The 20482-nt window shown below is 44.6% G+C and overlaps 1 protein-coding gene across 3 annotated transcripts in view; it reads right to left on the bottom strand.

Moving 5' to 3' along the window:
• Positions 1 to 20482, bottom strand: part of JARID2 (jumonji and AT-rich interaction domain containing 2) — a 254412-nt gene that overhangs the window by 29410 nt on the left and 204520 nt on the right. For all 3 annotated transcript variants that reach the window (XM_045847204.1, XM_045847206.1, XM_045847205.1), the window contains one exon: positions 5121 to 5356. In XM_045847204.1, the coding sequence (XP_045703160.1) occupies positions 5121 to 5356 (236 nt within the window). The remainder of the gene's footprint in view (positions 1 to 5120; positions 5357 to 20482) is intronic.

Here is a 20482-nt window from a genome sequence, read left to right as displayed (position 1 = left end):
AAAACAATCCTGATTCCACAATCTAACCTTCCCTTTCCCCTATTCTGATCTATTCAGCAAGGACACAGAAAGGGGGCCAGTGTCTGCAAGCCCCGGGATGGCTCAGTGTTTCTGAAAATAATTGGCCCTGCCTTTCCCCCACACCACTGTCCTCCTGCGGGAAGCAGGAAGCCAGAGTTGCACGGTTTTCAGAGTCTGCCTCAAAAATGAGTTTAGGGCCCGTGGATCCACCCAGTCCAGTTCCTCAGGGGCACCTGACTGCTGGCTGGCTGGGTGACAAGGCAGTGCATTTCTGCCGGGTGGAATTCTATGTAAGTATTTCACCATCTTCAACAGCAAAAAGATCATTTTTTGTTTACATATTTCTTTAAACTTAAATACTGACTTACTGCCAAGAGGTACAGCCAACTACTCTGCTCTACCAAAAGAATGAGTTACTCCATTCATTTCCACCCTCACCATTCTAACAGTGCTCACCAAGTCTTATACACGTAACAAGCTTGAAAACTAAATGTATCCCTCTCACAACCCACTAGAACAATGAACTTTAATTCAGAAGAAATAAATCATGAAGATAAGAGAGGGCATGTTTCGTTGACTGGAGCCATAGCTCCTACCCGCAGCCCAAACTGGATGCCTGTGTGCGTGATTGCCCCTGGTGGCATGAAGCTGCTGACAAGCTAACCCAAGCCCCGATCTGCCCCACCAGCTACGCCATGTGAACTAAAGGAACAAAAAAGAACCAATAACCCAAGACTCCCCTGGTCACATACACATGCCTATTCCTTGGCCTTGTACTTATCTCTCAGGGTCCAATGTTCAATCGGTACCAAGGAAAACAACAGAACGTTAGAAGGCATTGTTCTACTTGCTACTGAGTTCTCCCCTCAACACCGCCTTGTCAAATAGAACCAAACACTGGCACCTGGCCAGCTCACCACAGGGGTCTGGTATCACTGCTTGCATCCCAAGGAAGTGCTTACACTGAGCATATGATAGAGAGGTCATTTTCATTCACTGGAGAATTGACACAAAGGTAGCATATGGCAGAACCCTCCAACATGCAACTTTACTTCTTTTAAAGTGGCTCCTTGTCTCAGCTCTGATTCGAATTTCTAACTTTGCATCCTTCTTCCCCCAACTCTCACCCAGCTCTGCTGGAAGTGGGGTGTCTATAGCTTGTTCCCCTTGGCCCACCACCACCCATCTGTCACCTGTGGCTCAGGCTACCCCAAGTACACAGCAACCAGTCCTAGTCAAGCCACCCTCACTCAGTTCAACCAGAAATTCAACTGCCAAGCTCTCATTCCCACTAGAGGGAACCATTGAGTCTTGGGTGCCTCTGCCCACCCTTTCAGAAGTGAGAAGAGCAGCAAGGGAGCTCAAGAAAAACATGTTAGCTAGGAATAATCCACATGAACTTTAAAACTTGAATTAAAAATGAAGGAGCCTAAAATAAGCAGGAGTCAGGCAGTGAGTTATGGATGAGCAGAAGGCCTGCTGGAGTGGCAGGCTGCTCAGCTAGAGAAAGGGTCTAATGACCTAAGTGCATGAGCAGCAGGACGAGGCAGTCTGTCAGTCCTGCTCTCAGAGAGGAAAATCTGGGTCTGGGGCTGTCCCTTGTCTTCTTGTAACACCTGCTCTCACTATAGGCAACTTAACTGCGTCACAAATACCACTTAACAAAATTGTGCAATTAAAACTATAGTTCTAATCTGATGAGGAGCATGGTGAGATCTTAAACATTCTTATAGCAAAGGCAAGTTTCTGACATTGTTCTCTCTGGAAGCTCATGTTTCATTTTTCAGAACTATTTACGAACATTCCCAATTCTTCAGTTTGAACAGAACTGAAACTGCCTTGAATCTTACAAGGCTAGAACGTTGCCACAACCCATCTATTTTCATGTGAAAACCACTCCTCCACAGGTAGCACAGTTCCCAGGTCCCCCATCCTGGCACATCTACTGGTGGCCCACAGGCCAGCACTGTCTCGGAGCCACAAACAGGGAGGCAGCCATGCTCAGCATAGGGCAGCATCCGCGTCCTGGCCTGCAGACCACACGCAGTTCTGCACAAGTAAAAACCTCTGCATGACTCTCTTTGGAAACTAGCATTTGAAAACCCTTCCTAGGTGTGAGCTCATCAGTTTTGCTATCCTAAATGTCTTTTACTGAATTTAAACTGCAGTGCTATTTTAAGTAAACAAAAAATAGTTTTCCCTCCTTTGTTAGACACCTACCACACATCCAGATTACAATCCAGGGGAGCCACTGCTGCTGACCAGCGCCGGGCTGTTATATCCAATCGCACATCACAGGGCAAGGGGGCGTGTTTGGTGTTATTGAAGACGAAGGGCTGGCAAGGCCCCTCCCCCCAAGATAAAGGCACAGGTGAAGTGCCAGTTCACAGGTTCTAGTCTCAGGGCTGAGGGCCTGTACAAAGCTTAAGAACTAGATGTGGAGCTGTGCCAGGTAGTGTGGGGGAAGGACGAGCACGTAAAAAAAGTGTGTTATAAGATAATGCCAGAGCAAACAGGGCAGAGTCACTTCTCCGCAGACCCCCCTAAAAACACTGGCCCCTTCACTCACCCACCCATACTTCCTACAGTCATGTGCATCCCTCTTCTTTGGGCTGACATAATAAAATAAATCATGTTTGAAAACAAAGATCAGAGTATCCTTTGGGCCCCTATCGTTTATTCAGTTGAAAGATGAAGGGTCAGATTCTAATTATTTGCATCAGGTTATTACAAAGGAATCTACAATTTGCTTTTATTGGCCTTATTTTCAGAGTATTTAACTAATGGGATGAGAGTTTCAAAATTATCCTTTTATTTCTCACCATGTCCCTGTGAGAGGAGTGGGCATAATTGGCTCCAAAAGAACAACAGGGCCCAGAAAAGTTGAATATCACATCCCAACTCTCAGAGAAGGCCCTGGACGAACAAAGCCACACTGGAACTGGGAGCCCTGGGCCACCCCTTCTGAGATGAGGGGAGGAGGCGACAGGAGGAAACCCCCCGAATGCCTTGCACGGTCGCTAACCGAACAAGAAAAGCAGCAGCCCAGCTCCTGTGCTTGCTTGGACGATGGGAGTGTGCTTTCTAAGGGGTACCTCCTCCAGCTCTGAGGGAGCACCTGAAACAGGCCACTTGCGCACTCCACGGAGCAAGGGGTGCCTCCTGCTCCCCACAAATCTTACCTCCATCGGTGGGAATTCCTCTTGTTCAGTAACAAAGGGAAATCCTGCACTCTAAGGCCGGCGCTAGGAACGTTTTACTCAAGCCAGATTCATACATAAAAATGAAAGAGGTGTGTGTGTGGTTTGATTCCACGAGAACATAAAGTCACGTGTTCACCTTTACAAGCACTTCATTCCTGCCCCACAGATGGGTCCTCACCTTTTCTGGGCCCTGTTTTAATTGTTCTCTTTCATAAGCAAAACATTTGTAGGGCAGTTCTGCACAAGTTGCCTATCAGTCCATAAACTTTGGAAATAGAATGAAGATGATTCATTAACGACACAGAAACCAAGGGCATGGTGCACCCTATTCTTTGTGCTTCTCAATCCTGAAATTGGGGCACCCAGAGCTGGGGGAGGGGGGCAATTCCACTATCACGCTCAGTCATTCTAAGAAAACACGAGGAGCTTTGTACAGGGATAGTACCATAGCCAAGAGGGTGACCCAAGTTTCAATTATTGCTGATTTTTTAAAAAAAGAACGAGAGTGTTTAAAATGTGTGAAAACTACTTGCTTTATCTCAAGATAACACAGTCAAGGATGAAGTGTGGGAACACAAGTGAGGATTCTTGCCTTGTCCACCCCACCCCAAATGAAGAGCTGAATATTTGAAAGCTATAGGTTAATACTAACATCATGTATGTACACACACATTCCTGTGTATGCATATGAATAGTCATGTAAGAGAGAAATTAATCTAACATTATCAAGGATGAGAAAAGACCACAGGTACAGAATAACTCAACAAAAGGAAGAATTCCACTGTCTTAACACCACATGACCATATTTTAGCTGTTCTGGAATACCAACAACCAAGAATTTCTTTAGCCCACCCAAACCCTGCCAGGAACCAATCTTGAAAGATGCAGTTTCCTTTTGATTCCAGGGGAAAATTTACCTCGGTGTGGTAAAATTCTCAGTGCAAGCTCATCTACGACCCCATGGGCTCGCTGACTTGAAAATGCAGTGAGAGCAGGAGCAGAGGGGTCAATGAAACGCCACCTGACTGGGTGAGACAACCCTTCACTGCGTCGCCTCCAGGCACCTGCCTTTATCCCCGCCATCTCCCTCCAAGGCCCTCAGAGATCACTGTCTAAGGACACGAACACTGTGACAGCAACAATGGCTGAGCCCTGAGGCCATTCTTAAGAGTTTCCCCAAAAGGATCTCTGTGTGTTTCTTTAGTCTGACTCTGAAATAGGGGGCTGTGAGCCAGGGGGCAGGAGAGCAGTGCTCACTAGCCCTCTGCTGATCCCAGGGGCAGGACTGACATGTGCTCAGCTGAGTCTGTTCCCTCGATGTTCGCCCTGCACCCATCACACACAGCAGCTCAGCGATGGAGCACGGGACCACATACCTCTTCTGTTCAGGAGTCCTGGTGGAGAGATGCTAACTTGTCACATTAAGATGGGCAGATAAACAACAGACCAGGGTCATCCACTGAAAGCAAAGGCAGTCTGCAGGCCTGTTTCAAGGCATACTAATCCACTTTTGGCCTTACCAATAACGGCCCCTGGTACTCTGTGACTCATCTGGCACCGAGGGAGTTCCCTCTCCAATCTACTGCGGTACACCAGACGCAGGAACTCATGGTACTTGGCAGGTCCACCACTGGCCCTGCGAGACCAAACTCCACAGGAGAAGAACATGCGCTCACACCCCCATGCAGAGGTAATGTTTCTCTCTCCCCACCTCACCACTGAACATCATGTTCCTGTTTTTTGAGGCCTTGAAACATAGACTTCCTGAGGCTACTACTCACATTTTTTCCTTCAGTTAACTTGGTGATATGCTGTGGTGGCACCTGGAAGGCAGGCAGACAGGCAGGTACCTTTGGGCCAGACTACCATCACATGTGTGGAAGGGCGGGGCTTTACCTGTTTCCGTAAGTCCTGAGCTGACCGATGCAGAGAGGGGTGGTGGTGGTTAGCAGCGGGCCCCTTGGCGGAGGAGCCCGTGGAGGGGGCCGAGGGGGGGTGGTTCGCTGGAGCCTGCTCCCTCCGGCTGTCAGCCCGGTGATCACTGTGCTTCTCCTTGCTGGGAGTGGCCTCTTTGCTTTTGTGTTTTTGAACAGTTTCTTTCTCCCGCGACGACCTGCTGGAACCATTGAAAACTAGAAGGAAAGGAGAACGGAGGAATCAATCACTACACTGAGCATGCTGCCTGCTGTGGAACCTGAACTTCCTGAAGTCGAAAAGCATGAGAAAAGGCAAACATTCTGCACGTTAAGTCTCATCACACTAACAAGGGCAGCCCCAAGTCAAAGCACATCAGCACCAAGCTGCAGAGTGAAATTGAAAAATTATAAGCATATCTTAAGAATTATTTGCTTTGGCTGAAATGGTTGAAAAATCCACTTTTAAAAAATTCCTACCAAGAAACTCCAGCAGCCCTCAGAATGTCAACATAATGCCTTAAAGACAAAGAGAAATTAAAACATATAAACCAACACCAACAGTCATTCCAAGAACAGGAGCACTTCATGTATAAAGATACAGAGGATCTGGAATAAGATAACACATCCTCAAATTTAAACTTGTCCATTTTGAGGCTGAAGATCTGCCACTGGACATGGGTCAGGAGAGTAGCTGCTTGACCTGACCCATCCATGACCACGGAGGAGGGTGGGGGGCACGGGGGCCCTGAGCCAGACCCTCTTCTACTGCAGAAGTCGTAACGGCAGTCACAGCTGACATGTGCGCGTGCTTTCCATGAGCCAGGGAAATGATGACACTGTCATAAAGGGCAGTAAGCCTTTGAATTCAAAGGAATGGGATGTTGTTGCCACGCCCACATCATGGATAAAGCCAAGAGGCATGGAAAGGTTGAGCACCTGGCCCAGGCCATGCTGCCTGTCACCAGCACCTCCCCACCCACCCTGCCCGGGCCCCCATGTGGCTCTCAGTGTCAATTCCCAATGCACATACTGGATACCACCCCCTTAGGGGGACAGAAGAGAATAGTGATACTCAGGGTTTTTAAAATACACTTCAATGACATTGCTGTCAAGAGTTTCCTCTACTTTATAGCTAGGACTTGCAAACATAGACACACTCCTGGGTCTGGCTCCTCTCCAGGAATCATCAACAAGACTTTCCCACTTGTTCCTCTCTCACCCATGGGGCTCTCCCTCTCCTCCCCCCGCCCACAAACCATCCCAGCAGGCTGGGGAGGAAGGCCTCCCTGTTCCTGGTCTGCTCTGCCTCATGAGCTTCAGGCAGAGCAATGTGGGGAAGCAACAGTGAGCCCCTTTAGCTGTCATTTTTAGGAGGCTCCTAGTGCATTTCCTAACAGAAGAAGCCTTAAAAGGTCACCGAGTCTACCCAACCATCGGGGACTTGCAATATTCCAGGTAGAACTCACTACCTGACCAGGCAGCTGTAGAGAGAAAATTCTTCTTCCTTTCAGCTGAAATCTCTTCCTGCCACTTGAAAATGCAGGCGTCAAACTCCCCTCTCCTCCATCACCCACTATGCTTACCAGCCCTTCGAAGAACCCAAATGGCTTCTCTGAGGATGCCCTCCTCAAGACCTGTATCCACAGTTCCTTCAGCACTCGCTCGTCCACCCTATCTGTAAGTGTCCCAAACTGCATTTATGCCTTATAGGTTGCAATTATCTTATTTGTCATTTGCTTTTCTGTCTCTTGTGCTAAATCTGCTAGCCCATTTTCTTTCTCTGCTTTTATGCCTTCCCACATTTTCAAATGGTAAAGTATTCCTCTAAGTCTCCTCCTAGTTGTTTTTGAATTCAGTTGCTTAGATTTACTTTTAGGTCCAGTTGTTATTACTTTGTATATCTGGACTCTATACGAACCTTGATCTCTAAAGTTCCTCCTGGTCCCAGTAATGACCCATTCTGAGAATTTCAGTATGAAAGTAAAGGCCATGCCACATCAAAATGTGGTCTGTGACCCTGGGCTGCACAAGGTTCTACTGGACACTCTCAGTTACAGAAAAAATGGAGAACACCAAACGGTTGGCATTTGTTCTAAGTGTAGTTGCATGATACCAAAAATCATCAATCACACCCAAGCTGGCAGTATCTGTGCTCCCTTTCAAGCCAAACTAAAAACATCTGTAAGAAGTCATACTTCCATGTGATTAAAAATCAAGCCCAAGAACAAGAATCTAGGCAATTCTTGACCATTCAACAATTTTCTAAACAATGAACACTGCTCCTTTAGTGGAGCACCACACAAGAAGTTTTGTGTTATTAATCTCTAATATTCTATATTCCTCTGTGCTTTTTTACTACGATATGTATCAAGGTATAGCCTGCTATTAAACAAGTACCAGTTTTATAGAGGGTATCCTGTTCAGTTAAAAAAACATTCTGCCATTGCTGGTGTGGTTCAGTGGGTGGAGCGCCGGCCTATGAGCCAAACGATCACTGGTTCGATTCCCAGTTAGGGCACATGCCTGGGTTGTGGGCCAGGTCCCCAGTAGGGGGCGTGGGAGAGGCAACCACACATTGGTGTTTCTCTCCCTCTTTCTCCCTCCCCTCCCTTCTAAAAAAAAATAAATACATAAAATCTTTTTTTAAATAGGACATTTAAAATACACACACACACACACACACACACACATATTCTATGGGCCTATTCCCTTTTTGTGACACTATATGAGCAGTTAAAATTCCCAGCCCTGCTGTTTAACAGCTGGGCAAGTTATTTAAGCTCTCAGTTTTCTCATCTGTAGGCTGGGCTACAGATGCTCCTGTGTGGGGAGTTTCAAGCCTAACATCTAGGGCTGAGCAAGCACTTAACCTCTGGGGACAATTGTTACTGTGTATTTAAAAGGACCATCTTAGGTTACTACATAATTATACCGTGACAGGGTCTCTTTTTGCCCATGGTCCCTTACAGAGACAGTATAAAGAAGGGCTTTGACACAGACAGATGGCTGGCGTGGGCAGGCCCACCACCACCACCACCACCTACTTGAACCTGGCTGCCACCCATTGCCTCCCGATGCCCATTTCATGGGGAAAAAGAGGCACTGCTGCCTGCCCAGGCAAGCAGGAGTGCAGTGCTGAAACACACCCCACACTCTGCCAGCTTAATGAGTGACTTGAGTCTTGGGGTCCCAGAGTCCTTTTTTCAGGGGTTCCTCTAAATCAAAACTGCTTTCATAATTACCCTAAGACATTATTTGCCTTTTTCACTGGGTTGATATTTCCATGATGGTGATAGCTAAAGGTGGATTAGCTGTCAGGGAAAGGCAAATCAGAAGTACATGAGATACTACTCCACAGCCACTAGGATGGCGACCCACAAAAGACCGAGAATGGAGTGTCGGTGAGGACATGGAGAAACTGTAACCCTCACAGCACTGCAGGTGGGGGGATGTGAAACAATGTGGCCACGTTGGAAAACAGGCTGGGAAGTTCTTCAGAAAGTGAAAAAGAGTTACCATGTGACCCAGCAATTGCACCCCCAGGTATGTATACAAAAGAAACAAAAAATATGTCCACAGAAAAATATTTGTATACGTATGTTCCAGGCAGAATTATTAAAAATAGCTAAAGACTGGGGGGTGCCAAAGGTTGGATGAACCTGGTACTCAGAGACACAAATGGGGTACTACCCATCCACAAATAGTGCCCGAGCACAGGCACATGCCACGGCGCGGACCAGTCTCAGAAACATGACGGTGAGCAAGAGGAGCTCATGACAAAGGTCACATACTGTACGATTCCATTCATATGAAATGACCAGAGCAGACCAGTATGTACAGGTGGAAAGGAGACGTTTGGGGAAAATGAGAGTGACTGCTAAAGGATACAAGGTTTTTCAGGGAGAAGGTCATGAAAATGTAAAGCTGACCATAGTGAAGGTTTCACAACTTTGTGAATATGCTAAAAACTACTGAATCATAACATTTTAAATGGGTAAATTTTATGGGAATGTATATTAGATCTCAATGAAAATACATATTTTTTTACAAAAAACAAAAGGTAGGCCAAATGTCTGGTGCCTGAACACAGATCGGTGCAATGGCACCAAATGACACTAACCACAGCAGGTTAGAACAGAGGCGACGAGGCACTACAAAGTGGTACCAGTATTAAATCCTGACCCCTGAGTACACATACTTCCTGTGACAAAATGAGAAGTACAAATAAAGCACTTCTACAGACCAAAATATGATGGCTACTTCCAGGGAAAAGCACTTTGTGAGACTTTTTAAATTGCAAGCTAGCTGCTTTTTTCAGAGAATGCTCCTTTTATTTGAAAGAACCACCAGTATGGTTATCAGTTGGCCATTTTCTCTCAAAAAAATGAATAAAGTAAGCCTGTCAAGGAAAATAACTAATAGTTATGCTACCAATGACAGAATGAAGAGTTTCAAGCAAAAAGTTGTAATTTTGAAAAACCTATACCTGCCACCATGAGTCTGACAGCCTCTCAACACTTAGGGGCATTCCTGATGAGGTCAGTGGAGACAGGGGTTCTTCGACACCACAGAATAAAAGGTACCGGCAACTGGAAGACCTGCATAATTCACTGAACCATTGTTTCCGAACAATCCATACAAGGTGTTACAAACTCATGCATGGGCTAAGAGCTATTCCAAGTGGAGCACAAGCCAATGGACTTTAATGTAACAGTATAAAAAGTTCTACTTGAACAATGATTAAAATAAACAAACAAACAAATAAATAAGACATCTCAGCAAAAAAAAAAAAGTTCACTGATACAGGTTCAGGTTCCTATAACAAGTGACCTTTAAGAAACTACCACTGGTTGAGTACTGGCGGGATGTCAAAGAATGAAGTAATCTACAAAGCCCCTCCCCTTTCCAACTACATATTTGTCTGAGAATGACTCTCTTCACATACGCCAACCAAAACTGAGCATTGTGAGACTGAATGCAGGAGCAGACAAGAATCTACTTAAGTGTCTTCTACTGAGACAGACATGTAAAGAGATTTGCAAAAATGTAACACAATGCAACTCTCCTCACCTATAATTTCTTGGTTTTGGAATCCAGTTATTCATCATAAAAATGTTGTTTGTCTTAACAGGTAATGGGTTTCTGTTATTTTTAAGTGAGTAGACATTTATAAATTTCCTCAGTTGTAATTTTAACATCATAAACATCAATAAATACAATCCACATTAATAAAAACCTGAAACTGCTGGGCTGGATTATCCTTCCCAAGGTAACTACACTGTGGTTTCTAGAGGCTTCGATGGGCCGTGTACTCATATCTACACTTGCCAGCCCCACAAAAGTTCAGGCTCCAAGAGAAAGCTTTCTAAATTTGAATCCACAGAAATCATTTGCTATTTGACCTTGAGCTGGTTATCTATCTGAACCTTAAGTTTCTTCACTTATTATCTATCTCATAGGGTTGTTCTGAGGATTCCATGACAGGATATTCATCTAGAAAGGGCTTTAGCAGGGCACTGAGCAAGCACTGGGTGGGTGTTAGCTTGTTAGCATCACCATGCTGCTTCCAAGGGTGTCAGTGGTGAGACGTGCAGCAGGCCATTAATAGGAACAGTGCCCCCAGTCTCACATCCCTCCTTTCCAAATGAAGCAGGGCAAGGCCAGCTGCAAATTAGGACAGCAAGGAAATTCACTAAGAGTGGCACCGTGGTTAGCCGGCAATATCTTTCTGAGATCTAGGAAAACACAAAACAACCAGACCCTTCCTCAGCATTATCTGCATCTAAAACAAAACATACAACTCTGGTTCTGTTCTAATGCCTCGGAAGCGTTCCGCCTACCACAGCACCTGATCAACCCTGCAGGAAAACACCCCGGACAGCAGGGTCCAGGCCGTGAGGCACCTCGACAACAGAGAGAAGGGGAGCCAGGAGGGCCAGGAAGACGTGTGCCGCCAACACCAGAAACCAAGGTGGCTGCTCCGTGAACCACAGCGCCATCTTCTACTAAAGACTGTTTTCAGCAGGTACTGAGAAAAAATACCAAAATTAAAAGCTAAGTAAAATTAACTTTGATTTGAATCTAAACAGTGAGATAGGTTCAAACAAATCTACTTTTTGTAACCATGTTATCTTGCTATTTTATAGGAGTGATATACCCAAATGGCAAATATAGCCAAAAAGTCAAATCATGTGTTAAATGGGATGGAAGGGGGAGGGAAGGTCTGGGCAAAGATGAGGGAACCAGAGAAAAGGTGTATTTTGTCTGCCACAGCTCATTAATTTTAAGTGTCGTGGGAACCTGCCAGTCTTACCCCTCTAAAGTAATTATCTTTTGTCTTCATTTGTAAGAATCTCAAGAAGGGGAGAGAAGGGAAACAAAAAAATGTTCACCCTCACAGGGAGAGACTAACCCTGTGAACATAAGAAAGAAGGAGACAGAGAAAGTTAGATGTATAGAAGACCTACGCACACTGTCCCCAATTAAAAGGAATAATTGAATACATTTCTTTATGGGAGAGAGAAAATAGCATTTATCACAGTAAATCATATTAGGGAATTGTACTGTACCCAAATACAAATAGCTCTTGCTATTAATGAACAGAGACAAATATATTGATTTGTATACATATACATTGAAAGTTAAATGGCCTATAGACAAGTGTTTTCAAACCACAGCAAGCAAAATCTTTTAAATTCCAAGGATGATATTTTGATTTAGGATCACTTCACGCCTGAGAAGATAACACTGGCTCCCAATAAGGGATGAAAATGAAATGAGCAAGAGAAGTTACTTCAGAAACACATCACTTCAATCCAACGATCACTTGAATGGCAGCAGCTACACTTTCCAAGGAGGAGCTCGCATTTTACAGCTCCAGGGAGTTTGTGCTAAATGATGTCCCCTGCACGAGCTCAGGTCACAGTTAGATGGCATGGCGATTCCTGGGGGAGACCCACAAGGCAGTCTATGAAAAGCTGGGCACAAGGTCTTTAAACCTCTCACTACAGACACAGCCTCTTGGAGGGTCTATTTCTAATTCCCAGATCGCCAAACACCTCAATTCCCTGAACTACAAACCAGGGGACCTCCCCTGATCTGCCATCCCAGAACATTGAAGTATGTAAAATAAAGTATATAAAGTGCTTTGGTTCTTCAGAGAAAGGAGTTATGCACCAACATTTCTGCTGTCTTCCATGACTGCCAACATCCAGGCACACCCCTCCCCCATTCTTGCTAATTATTGGTGCTAATGAAGGCACCTCATCTGAATACCAGAAGATAATCCTGATTTTTTTTCTTAAGTGAGTAGGGAACAGGAGTCTTGCTTGGCACCTGACAAAAGTTATCTGATGCCCTGAGATGACTCTGACCTGAGCAAGTGGGGTTCTGAGGCGTTCACCTCCTTGAAGGAGAAGTATGGACAAGAGTCACTGCTAAAAGCAGGCAGACATGTCTGCTAGCAGAGACACAAAGAACAGGAAGAAAAGAATGAACATGAGGCTGGAGGACAGGACTAACCCAAAAATTACAAAAAAATAGGACCTGCTTCCAGACCCACCCCCAAAACAAATCGAAGGGAAAAAAAGGAAATCATTGTAAAAAAGAATGTGTTATAGAAAGGAAAAAGAGAAGCCCGCCAAGTTTCTGATCTCAAGCCAGATATTTAAATGTAAGCTTCATGTCATTACAAGGCATCCTGACTTGGGGAAGACAGACTCCATCAATTGGCTGGCATTAAATCCTTGTTACTGTACAAAAGCCGCACTTGCTCCCTGGAGCCAGTTCAACTTTGAGTCACTATTGTCTGAACACAATGGAATGTCTGCCAACCTGTGCCAGCAGTTCCAAAGGATTTTAATTGTAGCATGTGTGAGTGCTGTAACCCACTCTGCCCTGAGCGGAAACAGCTCTGCTCACGCAGCTACAGCATTCACATGTGAAACCAGGGAAAGCAGTGAGGACAAGGTCAGGGCAGCAGAAGCCCCTTTATGACCTCACGACACAGATCACCCACTCTGGGCAACGACTTCAAGCCAAAATGCAACAGACACCATCCACAGCAACTGTGTGCACCTCCAACTCCAGCATCACATGCCTGTCTTACCGGTTTACGTGGCATTTGTGAAAACCCTCTGAAGTTTCTAAGAAGTGAAATCCTAGCTCTTTGGTTACACACAGAACAGGCAAAAAATCCATTAAAAAATATTTTTAAAGCAAAGTGAAAATTTTTATGTACAAACTTAAATTAAGGCTTACATTTTTTAAAATTATGTATTTATTTTCATTTATTGAATCTATAGAGAGGTGAAGGGAGGGAGAAAGAGAGGGAAAGAAACGTCAATGAGAGAGAAACAACAATCAGTTGCCTCTTGCACACTCCCTGACTAGGTAGCAAACCACAATCCAGGCATATGCCCTGGCTGAGCACTGAACTGGTGAACTTTCAGTTTGTAGGATGGCGTCCAACCAACTAAGCCACACCCGCCCTGGCATTGTTGTTGTTGTTGTTGTTGTTGTTGTTGTTTTTGTTGTTTTAATCAAAATTTGGGTGCCACTAACTCCAGGTCAAAAATTGTGAATATGTTATGTGCAATGATATAAAATAACTTTCAGAGTAGGCTAGATCTGCCATTTAAGCATGTTTCTTACATATGTTCCTAATAACTTCTGATACTAAAGTTTAAAAGGGCATACGACCTTTATGAGAATATAAAGGTCAGGGCAACAGAAAGATCATAAATCAGGATGAATGGTTTTTATCACTGAAAAATAGTTTCTTGGCCCAGCTGGCCCCCAAAGGAGCTAAGGAGAGGAGGAGACTGATGGCTGGTGTCTAGCCCCACAGCCGGTGCCCACAGCAGTTGGCTCTAAGGCATTTGCAGTCTTCGAAGTGCCAGGAGGAGAAACATCTGGGGAAACAGCCTTTGGGGACGGCAGGCTGTGGACAAAGGGATCTCATGGTTTGTCACTCAAGAAAACAGACAAAGAGCACAGAGCTATGGGTTATATATTGAGAAGGGTACGTGCATTCACTCCTGAAAGACAAGTGAACAAAACGTTCTGCAGTTTGGGGTTTCATAAAGTCTCGTATTCAAGGGCATGAACTCTAAAAGGCCAACCACATCTGAAGAAAATGACTGTAGCCCACCTCTGGATTTGAACAAGGACTGTGTAATGATTCACAGCACACTGGGAGAGAGCGACACCTTGAAAACGTGTTAAATTGGAAGGCACCCCATATATACACGGTCAATTAGACAAGAAGAATTAGTAATTTTCAAAATGAAAGTACTTTACAGAAAAACTAAATACAGAAATATTGCTCTGTGATAAGGACTGTTTTCAAGGTTCTCCAAATAATTATCATCGGTCTACTATTCTATCACATACGCCTCTTCCCACCCTCCAGCCAGGAAACCAATGACTTTCAAAAATTCTATGTGCACATTTTACAGTCTCTGGAAATTGCAGACCTTCCCAAGTGACTAAAGATTCCCCGTAAAACAGGCCAGATGAATTCAGATGAAAATATTAACTACTGAGCAGTTTGGTGAACAGCTCTGCAATTCAACTTACAATGTGCACGATATAAACATATCCCAGCCAACTTTGGACAACAAAATTGATTAAAGGTTCTAGGAATCTAACACTATGATATTAATTTCTTCACAACCACAGGGTATTAACAGATCTTTAGAAGAAAGACTCACAGGCATGAAACCAGTAACAGGATAGCAGCCAGCCCCCAACCCTCAGGAACTCACCAAGTGCCAGGCAGTGTGCATCTGTCACTCATTTAGTCCTGACAGATTCCTGTTTATCTTTAATAAGCTATAATGCACATATCGTGCAATTCACCCATTTGAAGTGTACTGCCTGATGGACTTCTGCATATACACAGAGCTGTCCAACCATTACCATACTATAAACTTAAAACATTTTCATCACCTCAAAATGTAATGCCGGGACCATTAGTAGTCACTTCCCATTATCCCCAATCCCCAACTCTAATCCTAACAGAAAAGGCTGGTGTTCTCAGCAGTTTACAAACAGGGAAACTGGAGCGTAAAGAGTTAAATAACTGGCCCAATGACACCTGCTTAGAAAGAAGTGTATGAGGCAGGAGCCTCTCTTCCACCACCAGGGGCACATCGCCGGGTTCATCACTGGACCAGCATCTCAGCCCAGAAGAGGCTCCCACATTCCTGGGAACAGACGTCCACACACTGAATCCTGAGGGGCACTGCCGCCCACTGTCGTGTGTGTGTGTGTGTGTGTGTGCGTGCGCGCGCGCGCGCGTGCGCGCGTGTGCTAAAGAGCCTGTGTGAACCGGTGGAACAAATGCTTAAGGGAAATGAGAAGAAAAGAGGACAGCATGATTATATGGACGGACAGGTATTCCTAGGGGCCTTCTACCACACTTGACACAGCTCTTTCTGCTGAGGTCAATAATGTCACACACTCACAGTGGGACCCATCATCTCTCAGCCCTCACCGTGTGCCAGGCATCTGAACACACAACCCTCCAGAATTCTTTTATCAATTGTAAGGCTGTTCTAAGCATCCAGACCTGTTCAGTCACGTGGTGTTAATGATAATAGCCAACGTGGCACTTTCAACGAGCCGTGAACAGTTCAAACATGTATTAACTCATTTAGCTCTTACAAAAACCTATAGAAAAGGCTTGTATTATCTCTTCTTAAAAGTAAGAAAATGAAGACAAAGAAAGCTTGCCCAAGGTTGCAGCCACAATGGGAAGACAAGGGCCAGCATCATGCTCTGAATCACTGTGCCAAGCGGCCCCCTGGGGGAAGTGGTGGACAGTTAGGAACAAATACTTTATAACCTGACTCTTACAAAAACAGACTCCTAGCCTATATTCCAGCTTTTAAAAATATTCATTCACCTCAAAATGGGGAAAACATGGAACTGCCAGGCATTAAAGAAAGGTCAAGAGGATATTCCATGAAAATGTCAATAGAAGAAAAGCAAGTGCTTGTCAGCTAGAGACCGGGAGCATCTCCTCATTGCACACAGCTATGGCGGGCCCCGATCCGGCCTGCACACCCAACCCTCCACCACCTAGACAGAGAGGGGCCTGGATGCACCCCGAAGGCTACCACAGAGCAGAGATGTGGTAAACTCAGTGCAAATGATTGCTTTTTGGCCCTTACACAACATGCCCCTGGTGTGAATCCAAAAGCAATTAAATCATTCCAGCTGGGAGTCCAATGACATGTTGTTTAAAAAGTCTTCTGAGAAATGTCCCTGTTCAGAACGAGATGAGCACACAAAGGAACAATGGTCTCTGCTATTCCTTCCATTTTTCATAAGTACAGAAAAGCATTTGAAGAATATACAATATGTGGCTAACATGAGCAATGAATTTTCACCGAGTTCTCCTCTGCAACGGATGAAGAACACCTCACCACAAGGACAACACCGAGGAAAAAGCAAAGCCAAATTCATTCCAAATGAATGTATTAATTCCTCTGGTCTACCTCACTTATCCTACTGGAAAAAAAATAACCAGTTGTAAGAACTTCTCAAGGCCTGGCTGGCGTAGCTCAGTGGATTGAGCGCGGGCTGGGAACCAAAGTGTCCCAGGTTCGATTCCCAGCCAGGGTACATTCCTGGGTTGCAGGCGATAACCCCCAGCAACCGCACATTGATGTTTCTCTTCCTCTCTCTCTCTCTCTCTCTCTCTCCTTCTCTCCCTAAAAATAAATAAATAAAATCATAAAAAAAAAGAACTTCTCAAAAACTAAGCCATTTCAAATATCAACTTCTAACATAAATAGCCACAGAGCAGTGTTTTGGTTGTGCTGTTTTGTTTCCAAATAGTGATTACCTCCCCTAAGGGCTCTATCATTAGGATCATGTGAGGTTCTGTATATGCAGGAGTATTTCAGAAACTCTGAAGAGCTATTGAAATAGAAGTTGCTGGGGGCATTATTATTATAACCCTTAAGTGTTAACCCAAGGTTAAAAGCACATGTGATGCTGTCCATGTCACCTCAGATTATGTATTTTAATAAACAAATCCATTTCTATTAGGGTGCTCAGTGGATTATAAATGAGAACATTAGAGTTCTGTGTAATGTTTGTAAAGTTCGGCATCTGCCTGGGGACTCCAGAATCTCGCAGGAGACTACTGGGGTCAGGGCTCCCACCCCGTGGAAGATGAGTACTGCCACTGGCAGCCCCAATCAGACACCACTGAGCCTGGGTCAGAAGGTGAGCAGGAGGGGCACTCCCTCCTGGCTCCTGCTCTGAGGGAATCCCTGCTGCTTCACTTAGCTTCTAGTTTTAAAGAGAAACAAGATAAAGTGAGACACCACTGGCAGTTTGGTTTCCAGTTTCTTCAAATTTACACAGACTAAATAAAACTGTTCTCCTGGACATGCAGCCCAATCAGGGTTTCTGCCCAAAGCTGCCCCAGTAATGGTGTTACGTTTTCCATATTTTGTCTTCTGTGCATTTCTTTCCCCACATTTCAGTGAGGGTGATCCACCTGGGGGAGGATCCAGATGTTGCTGAATTTCCTGGCACAAGTCAATATCCCCTGCATACAAAGTAGAGAAAAGCACCAAGGGAAACACCGCCACAGAGAAGTATGAAAAAATAGCTTGCTCTCCACTGTCTTGTGTGAAAAAAGTCAGCAATTCTGAGGACCTGCTTGACCACACAACTACTATGCTCTTATTCAGGTTATTCTTGTTAATAAAGCTATGTTAACACCCACACATTCTTCACCCAAGTCACAAATCAAAAGGAAATGGAGACAATCTGTCTCTAGGTTTTTATTTTTTGAAAAGAGGCATGGCAGGGAAAGAAGAGCCCTCATCTCATTCATAAACTGTCTGATCTTGTATTTCTGGGCAGGCAGAAAAAGTATTTTAATCTCAAGAATGGTGCCCTCTAAAGTCAGAGAATGGCAGCTGACACACACAGGGCCCTACATTTGCGACAGTGGCAAGTCCAAATGCTCACCTGCAGGGCTAGGGTGCCCTCTGACACCAGCCCATTGTCTACTGAGAGGCAATTAGGCATCAGCACCTTTGCAAATCTAATCAAGCTTGGAGATCAGCAGGTGCTCTCAGAAACTGAGAAAAGATTCAATTTTCTGAACATGAATAAGGCCTGCTCTGAACCTCAAGAAAGAATGAAGCTGGTTAGGGTAGGTCCTGGGTAAGCGTGGGTCTAACATGCTCTCATATACATGATCACTTACTATCGATCCACTTTCTTTAAAGATAAACCACTGGCCCTGGCCAGGTGACTCAGTTGGTTGGAGCACCATCCTGTGCACCAAAAGGTTGTGAGTTCAATTCCTGGTCAGAGCACATACCTGGATTGTCAGTTCCATGCCCGGTCAGAGCACATATGCAAGGCAATCAGTTGATGTTTACCTCTTTCATCTATGTGTCTATCTCTCTCTTGCTCTCCCTCTCTAAAAATCAATAAACACATCCTCAGGTGAGAATTGAAAAAAAAAAAAAAAGGAAAAGAAAAAGAAAAAACCACTGGTCCAACACTAGGTCAGCAGACCAGGGAAACATCTTCTGTACTCCCACCAAAAATCTTCTATCACAAGTGAACCTTGTATAGGAGTACCTGTTTCATTCTGTTGTCATGTATCACATTTAAACAAACACCCCTTTTTACAGCTGATTGGTACCCACTACAAGGAATTTTAAATTCATAAAGAAATGGGTGTTGGCAAAAGCAAAGCAGAAAAGAAAACTTCTAGCTGCCAAGGGAACTGCAATATCCACACACACAGAAGATGGTAATTTCTGACACTTAAGAGTTGAATCTATAAGAAAATTATCTACATAACCAATAAGCTCAAATGAGCTGTAAAAGGAAGGAAGCTTAGTACCTAACCACAACTGCCCGAGCACACATGATACTAACTTGCCTGACTAACACGACTGGTGGATTTCCCTATCAACCACAGTACGGAAAGGAAAAGTAACACCGTGCACACCCATTCCGATGCAGTACTGACGAACTGTATGACTAACAGATGCGACTCCAGCTTCGTGTTTTGTTCATATTTACTCTCAATTCATATTGTACCAAAAAGTAAAACTGCAAGATTAAATACCTTCTCAAGATATTTTTTTAATCCCTACTAGCCTCCCTTCTTGTTTCATTCCATCTCAAGGGAGCACATCCACTCTGACTGCTTCCACCAGCAGCTCCATGACAATAAATTCCCAGCCTATTCTCTGCAGCTCTCCTGTCTTTCACCATCACCACAGGTTCAACAAATAAAGTTCTGAACGACCCCCAGATCACCTCCCTTCCTATCACCTTCAACCATGCCTCTCCAGGCAGTTGTGAAAAGCTGATCATTTTTGCTTCAAAATGCCTCTTGCATTCATCTGAACTGCTGTATGTTCTCAAGTCCAGCCTCTCATCCGCTCTTTCCTGGCTGGAATCTTTGGACTCCCCTCTCATTTCAGATTACACCCTGCCGCTGAAGGAACCATTCTAAATGTGATCTATTTCATCTTACTGCCACATCTAAAATCAGACAGCTCCTTCATCTCTGCATTTGAATTCTTCGTCCTGTCTAGCAGGGCATATGATCTCAGTGCTCCCTGCAATTCCCAGTTACCCTTAAGTACACCCCCTATACTGGTATGTTGATGTGCCAGCATTCCACAGCCACACAATATTCCACATGTCACTGTTCGTGTGGAATTTCATGGCTCATCTCTACACCTGTACTTGTATTCCAGCTCATATGTACAGCTCTTTCAACTATCAAGATTTCCTGATGACTACAGCTGCAGGTAAACTTTTTCCTGAAAGGCTAAAAATAAGTAATCATTTCACATTATGCTCTGGAATTATTCATTTCCCCGACTAAACTATAAGATCTTTATCTTTATCATGTTTATAGGCTACCTAAAAACTGCCCATCTTTATCATGTTTATAGGCTACCTAAAAACTGCCATAAGCAAGAGGTAGGAAAGATGAGCAATCATTAAACTGACAAAGCAGAAAAGTCCAACCAAAATGGGAGGCAGACACAGATTCCCATCATGTCTAAGCTATGCTTGTCCCGAACCTCTATTTCCCACTGAGTCCAGAAAGATACATAGTAGCTCAGTGTGTGGCTGTGGCATGGGGAGGGAGAGGGAGGGAAGGAAGGAAGGAAGGAGGGAAGGAGGGAGGGAGGGAGGGAGGGAGGAAGGAAGAGACAGATAGAGGAAAGTGGAATTGCCTCAATCACTACCGACAGCACTGACTTTCTGCCGATTGTGTGCAGAGGCTCCCTACCTCACAGAGTCTCTTGAGTCCTACACAAACTACAACCTCTA

This window comes from Phyllostomus hastatus, unplaced genomic scaffold (assembly GCF_019186645.2).
Source record: "Phyllostomus hastatus isolate PE091 unplaced genomic scaffold, TTU_PhHast_1.1 phas_contig_524, whole genome shotgun sequence".
In the NCBI taxonomy this organism is placed as follows: Eukaryota; Metazoa; Chordata; class Mammalia; order Chiroptera; family Phyllostomidae; genus Phyllostomus; species Phyllostomus hastatus.
Note: the sequence above shows the minus strand (reverse complement) of the source record. Positions and strands in the feature narration are given on the sequence as shown.